The 14,698-nt window shown below is 41.2% G+C and overlaps 1 protein-coding gene across 2 annotated transcripts in view; it reads left to right on the top strand.

Annotated features, from left to right (window-relative positions):
- Window positions 1–342: 342 nt before the first annotated feature.
- sgcz (sarcoglycan zeta) overlaps window positions 343–14,698 on the top strand; it is a gene marked incomplete at both ends in the record, with an annotated part of 356,107 nt that continues 341,751 nt past the window's right edge. For both annotated transcript variants that reach the window (XM_080464784.1, XM_080464783.1), the window contains one exon: window positions 343–381. In XM_080464784.1, the coding sequence (XP_080320910.1) occupies window positions 343–381 (39 nt within the window). The remainder of the gene's footprint in view (window positions 382–14,698) is intronic.

The raw sequence follows: 14,698 nt of genomic DNA, 5'->3' as shown, positions 1-14,698 counted from the left end.
TTTTTCTGTTTGGTTGTTTGTTTTTCTTCCCTCCGTCCCCTGCACGGACCAACCGGGGCCGGAGGTAAGGGGGCACTTCCGCGGTATGGAGTCTCGGCTTTACCAGGCGAACCACCAGGCTTGAGACCGAGCAAAGCCACCACCGTGCTGGAATATTAACAACACAGTCCGAACAATAATCCGAGGGATGTTGCAGCAGAGTTTGGGACTCTAGAGAGCACTCGAACTTTTCTGCTCTCTGTTTTTGTTTTTTTCGATTTATTTAGTTCCCCGTCCCTCCCGTCTCCTCCGCCGGTGGGACTTATATATTCGTGACTGGTTTGCAGGTCTTCACTCTCAGTCATGGACCGGTCGACGTCTTTGGATATAGAAGCGCTCAAGGTAAGACGCTCGCAGCCGGGTAAGGCGCGCACGCATCCCCGCAGAGGGCTGGGCGCGTGCGTGCGTGCATGGAAGGACAGGTGACCGTGGGGTGACTGGGTGCTCGTTTGCACGAATTCGTGATGGGTGTAGTGTAAGGCACTGCTGGGAATGGAGTCGGTGGCTGGATGAGTGAGCAGGTGGGTTTTGTTGAGGGGGGCAGGTGGAGGCTGGACGTGTTCAGATCCAGGGGAAGATTTGGGTTCGCCTCAGTTCTTGTTCCCACATTGTCTGGATCCAGTTTCTCTGTCTCACACGTCGACGACAAACCGACACTCCTGCAACGGTTAAGGAAAAGAAAGAGAGCGAGAGAAGTGCAAGTAATACCTAGAATCTGTGTGTGGGGTAAATCCCATTATGTGTTTCTGTGCACTTGGAGATGTAACAGCTGCTTTGGGTGTCTGTGGGACGCTGGAACCACAGGGTGCTTGATCCCAGCATGTATTCCTCTGAGCAGGGGGGCTCTATCAAAACCTAAAGGAGACATGAAAAAGCTGTCTTCTTATCACATCTCTCAGTTGTCACCCCATTTCTGTAAATACCCCTGTTCAGTTTCATTTCCAACATAGTATGTAAACATATCGCGGCTGAGAAATAAGATTCAAAATCTAAAAAAATCTTCTTGTGTGTGTCAGGAAAGATTTGGGTCACTGTTTGTGACACCTTCCTCTGCCTGTAATCTGATTTTTGGGTAGAGTTTTAATAACAATTTCCCATTACCTTCATGTGGATTTGTAGTTCATGTCCATTTGTCCAATGTCAAGTGAATTACAAGGCTGAACAACAGTACAGAGAGGATCTATATACAGGTCAATAGAATGAGTATTGCTGCACTTACTTGTAATCAAAACAAAGGGTGAAACACACTGCAAAATGTGGGGTGAAGCAACCGGATGTCCACCGGAACGCATCACTTCTGTAGCTAAATTATGATCTGGAAATGTGTATTCATACATTATTAAATTCTAGTAGGGGGTTTTTACATATCTATTTATGCAGGGATTGGGAGTATGTGTCAGAAGTTGTCCAAAAAATGTGATACATCTTCATTATAATTACACAATGAAAACAGCATTCTTGGCTCCTCATTAAAAAATCTGAAATTTGCATACATTGCACCAAATGTGATGTAAAGCAACATGAGAAAGTCTACAGTATGTTACACAGAGTTTTCAACAGGGGAGGTAATGTAGACTGGAAAAGTAAATGGAAATGTCCATTTTCTTTGTGCTGCTGCTACTGATAACCAGTGACTGGATAAATCAGCAAATCGATGAGATTCCCCAGCGGTTTGACATTTCAAGTAGCCTTTTATGTGATCAAATTTCAGAGAAGGAGACCTTGATACTGCGTTGCTCCAAATTGTCTTTGACTCAGCTGGCTGCTTGATTCCAAACAAATCTTAATTGACATTGTGATTTAATGATGACCTTTACTGTGAGTCTGTGAACTCCAACCTTCAGAAATGTGAGAGCGTGCCAGGTTTTTGTCACATGTATGAGCTGCTCTGGTGTTGAGCATCATTTGCCGGCCACTTCCATTGACCTGTAACATGGAAAAAGTCCCTGGGAATTCCACATGCCAATGAGGAAGAATCGAGTGACTGTTAAATTAGCCTTACAGCTTGTGATTACACATAATTCAGCACCACAGATATTTCCAAAGCTTTATTGTGCAGAAGGGCATGTACAGTAGTACCAAAAATAAAGCCATACCCTGGGCTTTTGAGTTTGCTGCTTTTGCTGAACGCATAAGGACTTGTTTCCCGCTCTCTCTCTGTGGGCTAAATCATGGTGTCCCACAGGAAAACCTATTTTAAAATATCACCTATGGTGAAAATCCTTGAATCTTCGAGTAACCTGTGATGACACTTTGTCTTCCAAGTGGTAGCCTTTGGTCACCAATCAAATTTCAACCCCTGTGGTGTTGCTGCATCACTTGGTCCAGTGAGTTTAAAGGATTTCATCCTCTTCCACCAGACCGTCTATTCATCCATCTGCTGGTTGTTTTCTGCAGAGCCAGTGTCGTATCCTTGGCAGTGCTGACAACTCTGAGGTTCAAGTGCACCGGTAGTTGGCAAACAAAAGTACACACACACACACACACACACACACACACACACACACACACACACACACACACACACACACACACACACACACACACACACACACACACACACACAGCTCACGACCTTCACTTCAAATAGCACACACTGCATAAGGCAGTGACTGTGTGTGTGCGTGCGTGTGCGTGTGTGAGTTTACGTTCACTGCCGAGAACTAATCCTTCACAACCCACTTCACGACCAACATGTACAGACTGTAAATCAATATGGCTTCCTTTCATACAGTACATAGCAAAACTGAGTGTGCGATTGTGTTTTGCTGGCCTTCCAGGCTTTGAAGAAAACTGGTGACAAACATATCTGGAAATCCAATCTAATGAAAAGCCAGTGTTATTTATTTATTTGGTTTTGTAGTTAGTCAAGTGTGTGCCTCAAGGAGCAATCACAGGACAGAACAGCGCACAAGGAGAGTATTGGGACATAGGGGATATACTGAATCATAAAAAACATACAAATGTTTGTGTGTGTGTGTGTGTGTGTGTGTGTGTGTGTGTGTGTGTGTGTGTGTGTGTGTGTGTGTGTGTGTGTGTGTGTGTGTGTGTGTGTGTGTGTTTGTCTTTGTCTTTGTGTGAATATGTGTGTGTATATGAATGCATGTGTGTTTGCATTTGACCAAAGACCTATGTGCTTGTAAATCAGTGCAGGTTTCAATATCAATGGCACAGTTTAAGTGCTATTGATCTTTAGTAATAGCTGCACCATAAATTATATGCAGTATAATAAAGGGAGTCAGATTGAATTTTACCCTCCAGATCAGAGGCATTTGACTTGTAACAGGAATTAGGAAAGCAAAGGGTAAGTTTAATGTTATAGAAATTTGACTTCACATAGATAATGCTATTTATCTGAACTCAATAATTTCAGCAGCCTGATTTCAATGGAGGACTATATTTTCCTGTCAGTGAATCACACAGGAAACGGCCAGAAACCGTATTAACATTAACATTCCGGCAAACTGAAATCGGTGCAGGACCCCTAAACTATGTGGTCTGCTGGTCCCAACATATTTATCAAATATTCAAAACATTTTACATGCCAACTAGATTTGCAGACCGAGGCAGAACTTCCAAATGGTGATTAGTTACCTGCCAACATGGCTGGCAAAACAAACTAACTTATGGTACAAGTCTCAGCCAGAAGGATCCAGCATTCGCAGGGTGGCTGTTTTCCCACCCTGGTTGCGCTCTTTCACTCAACCTCATTTGGTAACCACCCAGTGCAGCCACCATTTTGCATTTCTGGCCACTGAGCAACTCAATTGGAGCAACTGGAGGTTCAGTGCCTTTTCCAAGGGCACTTCAGCAGTAGCTGCTGAGGGATGGGAGAACATTACTCATTCATTCAAGTCAGCCAACCCAAAAGCCTGCCTCCCTAACCTTCAAACATGCACAGTTCCTCATCCGTTCACCACCAGTTTTAACTGTGTTACAAGCAAAACAAACACAAATTGATGACTTAATGCGCTCTATTTCAGAACTATTTTATATTGCTGTGACAATCATGTTTGCTAAAGCTGCCAGTGAGACAGCTGCATGGTCTTTTCCAAACCAACTTCCCTCTGCTCTCCTGTTATTGTGGAGACATCCCAGTCATTCCTATGTGCCACCAGTTCATTTCTGAATTCATAACAGATAGGCCGAGATAATACATTGACATTACCGAGTGTGGCACTGCATGAATAACGAAGCCTTCACTGAAGCCAAAGTGTTCTGTAGCTGTGTATCTATAGGAAAGCTGCAATATGGGACTTTAACCACTTGGCAGTTCCTGGACCTTCTGGATGGAACCTAACATGGCATTAAGTACAGAAACCTTGTACGGCTGACATGTTGACATCATGAACTGTTTCCCCATGGCTTCTGATAACATTTATAAAGAATTGAGTATACCTAATATGAAACTGTTTTGTCTTTGTGCACCACATTTAGATTTTGGATATTCCAAAATAACACAAATGCACAATAATACACAATTTCTTTGTTTCTGATATCTGCCTTAAGGTTTTTCCATATGCTGGAAATAGAAATGTGTTCTCTCTCCCATGGCTGTCAGAAGAGATTCACATCTTTCTTGACTCACAACCCTGGTTACTTAGTGCTCACAGCTTGTGTTCAACACATCATCTGGTACATCTGGAATCTGACAACTGTTGTGTGATTGACTGGAAACTTGAAGTGGATGCTACCCAAGCTTAGTCTGTCTTTCTCATCACTTCCTAGGAAATATGAAATTTATTGATGAATGACGCCCAAATTTCTCTGTTCTTGCAGTGAATGGATTTAACTTTCTTAAGTTCAACTCACACAGTTTGTGTTTCTGCCACTTGAATTAAACTATAAGAGTGTGTCACGTCGAAAGAGAAGTTTCGACTGATCAAGAGGCACATTTTGCACTAAAGCTTCTATAACCTGTCCTTGTGTTGCTGTTTTCATGTGACTCATCAAACTGCCTTTTCATTCATTCTTTTTCATTTCTGATTGCTGCGTTGGAATGTAAATTCACCATAAACAACGGTTGTCCTATTTTCAATGATGTTATGATGTCTCCGTAAAGGATCCAAGGTGCAGACTTGGATTCATAACAGCATGCAGTCTTTATTGAAGATGTTTCTTGAAAGACAGACAGAGACTCCTCAAAATGGTGCAACGAACCCTGCCCAAATGAATAACCCAAGTAACTACAAACAGATGAGTTTAAGCAGTTCATCAAACTGGGCTCACTGAACAGACCACACTAAGATAGATCGACTGACACAGGCACAAGGACATATACATGTTCAACACATTATAGACGACGGCAGAGAGGGAACAGCATTATTAGTTGGGAAATGCAGATTTATCATATCACAGAATTAAAAGTATTGTATTTCGGGGGGAATTATCACACAACCATCATAACCAAATATAAAACCTTACCATGTCCTAGACAGGATTTTGCAGGATACAATCAGTCGTCACTACTCACAGAAGCTTTACACTGATTTGTTCCCCAAAAACATGTCGGGTCGTCTGCAGCGGGCTGATTACCATCAACGATATGACACGTTCATGAAACGGCCACATTATCATACATTCTGCCTTTTTGGGGATTTATGGATCATACATTGTATAGTGGGACAAATTATAGTACCAGTTCAGCAATTGTTGTACACCTGGCAACACAGAACGGGAAAACGAGACCCAGATGGTACAATCCATCAGAGGTGGAGCCAATCAAAAGGGAGGAGCACAAGGCCACATACACACACAAAGAAAAATGTGTGACAAATGAGAGCCACACGGAAATTGTAAAATGTGTTTACATCAGTATCAAACTGATAACAGCCATTCAAACGACCGTGACCGATGATGGAAGGAGTGGTCTGTCATTGTAATCCAGTGGTTTCCATGGTGACAAATGTGGCGGTGGCGGAGGTCTGCGACCGACTGTGTGTCCGTTCTAGTTGAATGATGCAACACAACCTCGACTGTATGTTTTCATCTGAGAACACATGATCATTAATATTGGAACCCACCTGTAGTCCGTATCCAGCTGTGATGTAAGTGGTGCCCGCTGTTGATATTTAATTATATAACGGGGCGGTATATCCATTTAGCTTTCTCTCCACTACCCTTGTGTACACGATGAAACACACTTTTCACGTCCGACGGAGGAGGAATATAATTCCCATTCCGATGTCACACAAATGTGGAAGCTTGTCTTCATTCTCATTCATTCTCTTGCTGCAACACTGGATTTAAAAGGATTCGAGCAAGCAGATTTTATATCCAGAGCAAATATCTTATGGGTTTTCATGGGAAAAATGGTAGTGAGAAAACTGAACATTTTGATTGCCCCGCTTTATTATATGAGGTTATCAGAGGACAATTCCAATTTCCTCTTGGCTTCCTAATAATGTGTCATACTCCTGCAAATATTTGATTTACTTGATCAAACAAGCCCATGTTCATTTGCACGTACGAATGCACACACACACACACACACACACACACACACACACACACACACACACACACACACACACACACACACACACACAGCCCAAAGCATTAGAATTCAAGATAAAACACTGAGTACAGTAGTCGGTCACCCTTTATATCCACGTCAAGCCATTTTACTGTTAATTACCTTTTTTCACAGGAAGCCTATCGCCATTGCAATTCAGTGTGTGTGTGTGTGTGTGTGTGTGTGTGTGTGTGCAGACATAAGTGTACAGAGGGATAGGGTTAGAAAAAAAAGGAAAATTTTAATGTTTTTGTTTTGTTTTGTTTTTTAACTTAAATACACTTGATCCTGATATTTATTTTTATGTTTGTGTATTGCACGTGTGTGCTACTCAAGTGGCAATGTTTAAAGGTCTTTTGGCTGTGGGGCTTTTAAAGGTTAACAGAGTATTTAAACTGTGTGTTTGCGTGCGCGCCTACATATTCATGATTGTGAAAGAAGTTATCAGAATGTTTGTTAGGCAGCAGAGCAGAGTGATTCACACTGTGGGTCCTCCTCATCTTCATATATTCACATAATGAAGAAAACCAGCTGTGCTGCATATCATGCACCTATTTGCTTTTCTCCTAGAATTCAAATAAGATTGAAATTGATTTCTTCATAAAGAATTATCTGCGATGTCTATAGCTTCCTGCTGAGAATGGGCACAGCCGGTTTAATGCCACCAAACGTGCATTGCTTGTCTGCAGATGTATCCCTGATTAATTGACATTACATTGTTTAACATGGGATCAATAACAAACACATACCAACATACACATTTCCTTCCTTTCATCAGGCGGTGGATTGCAAATAATTAATGTAACCTCATGAATCCTACATCCAATTAATTCTCTATGTTCCCAGTGTTTAGAGAATAATAAGTGAAAAAATAATTGCCTAAGGCTATGTTAAATTTGAGTGTAAAAGTACATCTGTGTCTATGTTTGTGTCCTGAATATTTACGTCTAGTTTATCATTGTTTTATTGGAAACTCTCCACAGCTCTCACTGACTGTTTTTAATTAGTTCAGATATAAAGGACAACAGAGTAACAAGTGTAAAATACAGCATGATGTTAGTTGCAGGGGGTGAATATAGAACCAAATTACACAGCCATTGCGCACATACAGTACGTTCGCTTGTACAAGTGGGGTAAGAGGTTGTTCACAAATTTTACTATCTGCTGGAAAGGCCAGGTACGTGAAGAAACCCTGAGGATCGGGGGCTCAATAGCGGACATTTGTGAACCGATACTCATTTAATACAATAAAACTAAATGTAACCTGCCCTTGGATGGTTACCTGTAAACAATATTGACACAGACATACAGTAGCTTATCCAGTATGCGATGGGAAGTGTGCAAATAATGAGCTTTAAAATGCATTTATTGATTTATTTATATATATATAAAATGCATTTATTGAAGGAAAAGGATGATAGGTAGAGAATGCAGCTTTTTCCTGACAGCAAGTCTTTGTACAGTAAAACCAGAGGATTGCAAGAAGGCGGCATGTAAAGCAACATGCATAGACTGGTGGGATGGTAAGAAAGAAAATCATCCGTATAAGCCACAAACCCACATGTCATCTATTAAGATTATTTCAACAAGTATAAGAAAACACCTTGTCAAGTCAAAGGTTAATGAGATGCAGGCTAATTAGAGCAATTTTGATTATCCTCTCGGAATCCAGCCACTGTGAAGGCAATGTTTTGCAGAACCCAGTAAGCCCTGCCAGTTAAGCTGTGTGATCTGCAAGTAAATGGTGTTGGAAGCTAAACACACTCTGCATGAAATTACACAGCGAACACTGACTACATTCAAGTAGAATTTACTCAAGCATCCAAGATGTTTAAGGGACACATGCACCATCCCCCGAGTCACAATTGCTGACATCTAAGACTTATTTTTTTAATCCCATGGGGAAGAAATTATAGAAAATGGAATGAGTGCAGATATGTGCTGGTTTCTAGAAGTTTAGAGGACAGAAGTGAAGTGACTGCAGAGGTGTGGAGAGAAAACATGATGTTGAACTCGACCCTGGGGGAGGATCCAGGGTCCACATTACTGTACTGCAGTTATAGTAACACACACACACACACACACACACACACACACACACACACACACACACACACACAAGACACATTTTCATGCTTTCTGGGGACATTGAATTGACTCCACAGACTTACTAGAAACTTACGCTGAGTGACCATAAACCTGTGTATAAGGATTTTGTGTTTGTGTTGATGTGCGATCATGCTGATGTCCTCACCAGTCTAGAAAAACAGAGGAACAAAAATGCTTTATTCACAGGAAACATGGGAATGAGCACAAACTAGTGTTGCCTCAGGTGTGTTTACTGTGTATTTCAGCCCAAGATCACCACTCATGGCAGTAAACACACACACACACACACACACACACACACACACACACACACACACACACACACACACACACACACACACACACACACACACACACACACACACACACACACACACACACACACACTTCCCCATAGAGCTAAGAGTTCTCAGCCGAGCAATCAGTCCTAACGGTGACTGATGCTTCACCTCTCTACCTGCCACTCAGCTTTTCCTCCATGAGCCACAGGGTCCATGTGACAGTGTGTATGGGTTTGTGTGTGTGTGTGTGTGTGTGTGTGTGTGTGTGTGTGTGTGTGTGAGAGAGAGACTTTTACTTCCCGTGTTAACCAACCCTGACATAAGGGAATACTTTCCCCGCTTTATGTTCTGCTGTACTCCTGCACCGACATTAGTCGCTCTTGCGCTGCAGTCACTTTGTGTGAGTGAAAGCCGGGAAATGTGGGTCTTCACAGAGCTGAAGTGTGAGAGTGTCTTTGCATGCCGGATCAAAATTAGTTCAAATGCAAATCTTATTGCACTATACACTTTTGAAACAGCATTACGGCTTACAGGATAAAATGTTTTCCATGTTACACAGTGTGTTCCAGTTGCCATATTTGGATGTGACTATTCTTCTCCACACTGCTTCCTGGTTTATCTTAATTTATGTGGGTGGACTCATGGCGTCAGCTTCTTAAGAGGTGTCTCTCTATATTCTAGTACAGCTACAAACAAATAACTACCACAGTTAAAAAAACAAAACAAAACAAAATATTTAATACACATGACAAGAGCATGTGGTTCTCTCCACAGCTAAGATGATGTACTGCATCTGCTGAAGTGTTTGCTGGAGATATATTTCAGACAGCTTTTTATTATTCGAAGGAAATGTGGATAAAGTTGGCCATGGTGAAGCTGAAGAAAAAGTCCTTGATGTACAATTGCTAGAATGCCCTTTATTTAATCATAATGTACACGACAACAAGCTGGATGGATAAAAACATTATCATGAACTAGAAGCTGTGACTTTGCATCAGTGAACATAAACACTGGGAGCATAGCTCACTAACACAAGATCTGCTATTTTTTCTTCCAGTACTCTGAGTTGGGTGCAGTTTACTGTGATCCTGCAGTATTCCTGGGTAGTTTCAAGTAGTTACATAAGCCTCAAAGCCATTGGGACCCTGAAACAAACTGCTTAACTTTGAAATCCAGATACCATGTCGGTTCACTAGAATGTATTTTAATTTTAACACATTATCAACAAAGGGAGAAAGAGATGTGTTTACATTTCTCAGGATTTAGTTTAGAAACAGGAAACAAAATCTAACAAAGTGGTTTAGAGGATGGACAGGAAGGTTACGTTTTTTAGTTGAAATTGTGGCGTGGTCTTAATAAACGTACTGACATGATCACAGAGGAGAGTGAAAGCAGGATCCATCCAGTTATTTGAAAAATTATTTCCCTTCATAAAATGTCAATGGTTAATGGCAACCTTCTACCAGTTGGTGAGATATTTAACTCACAATTACAACAGTGTGCCCGAGACTATTTAAAAACCCAAAGAGATCAGCAAAGTCACATTGACGTACAGTATCATTAGGGAACAATGGAGTCCCATGCACAATTTGACCAATTCAAGGTGTACTCAAATATTAAACACACAAAACACATTCAAATCTGCTGGGGGTGATTGACTGTCTGTCTCAGGTGTACCTGCCTTTTGCATACTGTCATTGTGCCAGGGTCAAACATTCCGCGGACTTGACTTGGATAAAGTAGATATAGAAGATGGATGGATGGATCCTTGAAAATCATGGGAACATATTCTTTACTTCATTCATTTCTAGGATATTTCAGTAGACCAAAGCTGTGGACTGGAGCTGGGCAATCTATCTATTGGCTAATACCCGGTGGGATTGTTGCTGCAATTCCACAATGACACAAGTAAATTTCTTTTGATTTGTCAATTTAGAATTATTTGTATTTTTATTTTTAGGCATTGCAATTTATTGCTTTGAAAGTCATGTTATGAAGTTGACATGTAGTTTGTGTACAGACGCTGGTTCTGCGTCTCCAGCATGAGACTGGCACAATCACAGACACAATTTCACATTTCAATCCATATTTTGTCAATATTTCGGCTTTCACTTGGAGATTTGTCTGAGAAAATATGCCCAGAAACTACCCATTGAACCTCAGTTAACTGGCCCAGTGCATTCTTTTCCCTGCCTACTCAGCATTTAATATTTTGAAGTACAGTGAGAATTTAAGTACAACTGGTGGCCTACCTGGTGTTTTAGGTCCCGTTTACACAACAAACATACAATGGCAATGCAATCGTTTTTGCATATTACTTCTAAAAGTTTCAAGTTCAGACAGCCATACACACTAAAATAGCATCAGAATACTACTTTACGTATCAGGCTACTTTAAACGGTGTCTTTCTTCATCCTATTGGTCAAATAACTATGTACTGTATGTAAAAGATGTGTCACTACATCATGTGAAGAATGAGGTAATGAGCAAATCTCCATTGGCATTGTGGTCGATCTACTCGGAAAATATTACTGTTCTGCACATGTGCAGTGCTGCACGTTTCAGAAAGGTGTTTTTACTCAATGTGCTCTTTGAATATTTCTTCCCATAGTAGATGTTTCTAGACATTAATAAGACATGGAAGCGACAGCAACAGGACACCATGAAGTTTTGTGGGCAGCAGTGTAATCAGTCTTTTCTTATGAAATGAAGTTAAAACCACATTGCGTTATTTGCACAGATCAAGGCTCATTGATACTCACCCTTGATAAGTCAATTTCTTGAGTGTGTAGCCTTGAGGTGATCTATTGCTTTGATTATGACACTGACAGTCAAACGCTTATGTCAGCTAATTTCCCACGAGCTCAAGCATAAATTATTGTTCACATTACAACCGTCTTAAAACCATAATTACCACCAGTATACCTTCACTGTGATTTCTCACATTCTCAGTGACAATCACAAGCAAGGGTTGGGCATTGACTCTGCTGCAGTTTGCTCCGGCTTCATTTTATATACTGTAGAATGATTCCTTTTGCAACGTAACACTTATGTCTCAAAACGCTGATATAAATTGGTGCCATTTTAACTGCCGTCTAAAATTCTGTCCACGGTTTTAATATCAGGTGTGTCCTGTCATGAAGGAACCTTTACATCTGTCATCATGTGCGCTGCTGCAGGCTATGTCTGCCTGTCCAGTAATGACAACGTAATACACTGCTTGTGTCGGAGGAACTAATCAAAGGCTCCTGTCCATGACGAATCTCAGTTGTTTAAAACTCCCTAAATTGCCATGATCAATTGAAGATCACTGCAATATGACTCAGCATGTCAACATTTAATTTCTAAATTGAATTATGGAACGACGACAAGCCGAACACGATCTGCTGATAACTGCCTGGTCAAGTTGTGGCCCACTAATGATCACTTGTGCTACATAAATCAATGCCTTTTTTAGGATGCCTTATAAACAATCACTAACATGTTTTTACTCATAATAAAAGTGAATGTTCTTCGCTGCAGGGATGACTTTTGAGCATTGATATTATGAGCAACCTCCGAACCCGGAGTCTTCTTCATGTGGGTCTGCAGATTGTACAGTAAATGTCCAAAACACTCTGAGAAAAATCCCTCCCATTTTTCTGTCCTGCTTCTTGTTCCTGCAAGTCACACATGTCGCGTTAGTTTGTCATTTTCCTGCAGCACAAATCAGATCATGTGCCTCGACTTGGACATCATTCAAAGAGGCTGTAGACGTTACACTGGACTGACTGGCTTGTATTTGAATTTTCAGCCACCATCTTGTCTTGTCTGTCACTTTGTCGAGCAGCGATTCAGCTGCCACTCAGCACATGAACTCCAGATCCCAGTCAAAGGAAGTATTAGGATGAAGTTTATTGCTTAGATGAACATCAAGACTTAACTGGGAAAACTTGATTCCAGTTAAATCTTCTTCAATCAAACAATTTAGCTCTTATTTCATTAAGTGAAGCTGAAATTGAGACTGATTGTGTCTCCTTTTCATATCTAAGGATCTTGGATTATAGTATGATCTTAATGATGAGCAACTTTTAAGGTGATTTTATTTTCATACAGTTCAATCATTTTCAAGTCAAATGTTGATGGACTGATAAGACATTTGTGGGATGTTTGTGGTAACTTGCAAAAACTGCTCTATAAAACCAGAAAGCTTTGTCTTCTTTTTTGATCCGAAGTTTAAAAAAAGAAAAGTGCACGTGTTGCTCAAAAGTGGTTTTATGAGGATTAGTAGCTTTATGATGTATTATGTTATCGCCAGAGTGACATTAGCCTTAAAGATTTTAAAAACACAGTTACCACACCATACTTTACATATACAGGCACATACATGAGCAATGACCCTCTGACATTGACTGGTCCATTGAAACCTCCTCAGGGCTGTGTGTCTGGGTTGGTTCTGGTTGTGTTTCACTGGGGTTGTGGCTCCCAGTTGGCCGAGGAAAAGGATTCATCAGGCAGCTAGTGGCAGCAGGCCACTGCCTCCAAGCCTATCGAAGGCCCATCCCTTCCTGGAAGGAGGATTCACTCTCTCCACCCTGACATGACCTTTGCTCCTTCTTGTATTTGTCTATTTTTGTGAAACGGAGTCCCAGTTTATTGATGGTGGGTGAAAGACAAGCGACCCTCTGAATAGGCTGACAGTCCAGCACAAGGCTGGCACAAGCTGCAGATACATGGGCCATAAGCAATCTGAATAAATGCCAGTCCAATCAAGTATGAGCACTTCTATCTGATTGAAGCAGGTTGTGTAATGCGACCTATCAGGGCTTTCTGCACATGTCTGTTATGTATCATCACGTGACACTAACTGCTTTACGTCGGTAAAAAAATGAAACTGGTCAATGCAGGAGCGTTGGTGTTGAAGCTTCAAAAGGAATGGAAAAAAGAAACGCATGTTTGATTCGTCTGGCTAACAAATCAGTCTTTTGTTGCTGATGGGCTTCTGGGTAAAGCTGGATGTGGGATCATGTGTGCAAACAGTCATTGTTACCGTACAGTAGAAAACAGCATTATGGGATTGATAGACTCATAAATGATATTCTTGGTGCACATAAACACACACAGCAGTCTGACTGCTTTGTTCAGTGGGATTGGACTGACAGAATGTAAACGCAGCTCACCTCTATGCCCAATTCATACTATTTGGCGTCACCAACCACAGCTAAGATCTTTCTCTGGAGTAACTGAAACAAGCTCAAAGGCCCAAGGGGGAACATGAAAACCCCCTCTGGTAAAAGCCCCCATCCAATTTTGTTTTTTTGTCACTAACAGACCTCACTGCACCACCATGCTCTTGTTTCTCTCTTTTCGTAAATCCATCCATCTGCTTTTACTCTCAGCAGAAAGGTTGAGGCACACGATGCAACTACTTTCAATCTGCAGTCCAAACCTCCCTTGAGACTATTTTTTTAATGGTATATTGCTAAGGACTCATTTCATCTGAACTATCTACACTGTTCTTGTGCTTCACTCAAATGACAAAAAAACCCAATTATATACCATCAGCAGCAGCAGCCTGAAGTGGATTTGAGAGTTGAGTACTTCATTAAATAAAATGATTAAATTAGAGAGGGTATAGTCCCATGGCCCTGGAGATACAAAGCATGCATGTGAAAGTAAACTTTGGCTTCATGGCTTGATGTTGAGGTTATATACTTCTCCAGGTGGGAGGATAACTTCCTCCTATACATGGGAGAGACGAGAGTTAGGATGATAT

The sequence above is a fragment of the Lipophrys pholis genome, assembly GCF_963383615.2.
Source record: "Lipophrys pholis genome assembly, chromosome: 5".
NCBI lineage: Eukaryota > Metazoa > Chordata > Actinopteri > Blenniiformes > Blenniidae > Lipophrys > Lipophrys pholis.
Note: the sequence above shows the minus strand (reverse complement) of the source record. Positions and strands in the feature narration are given on the sequence as shown.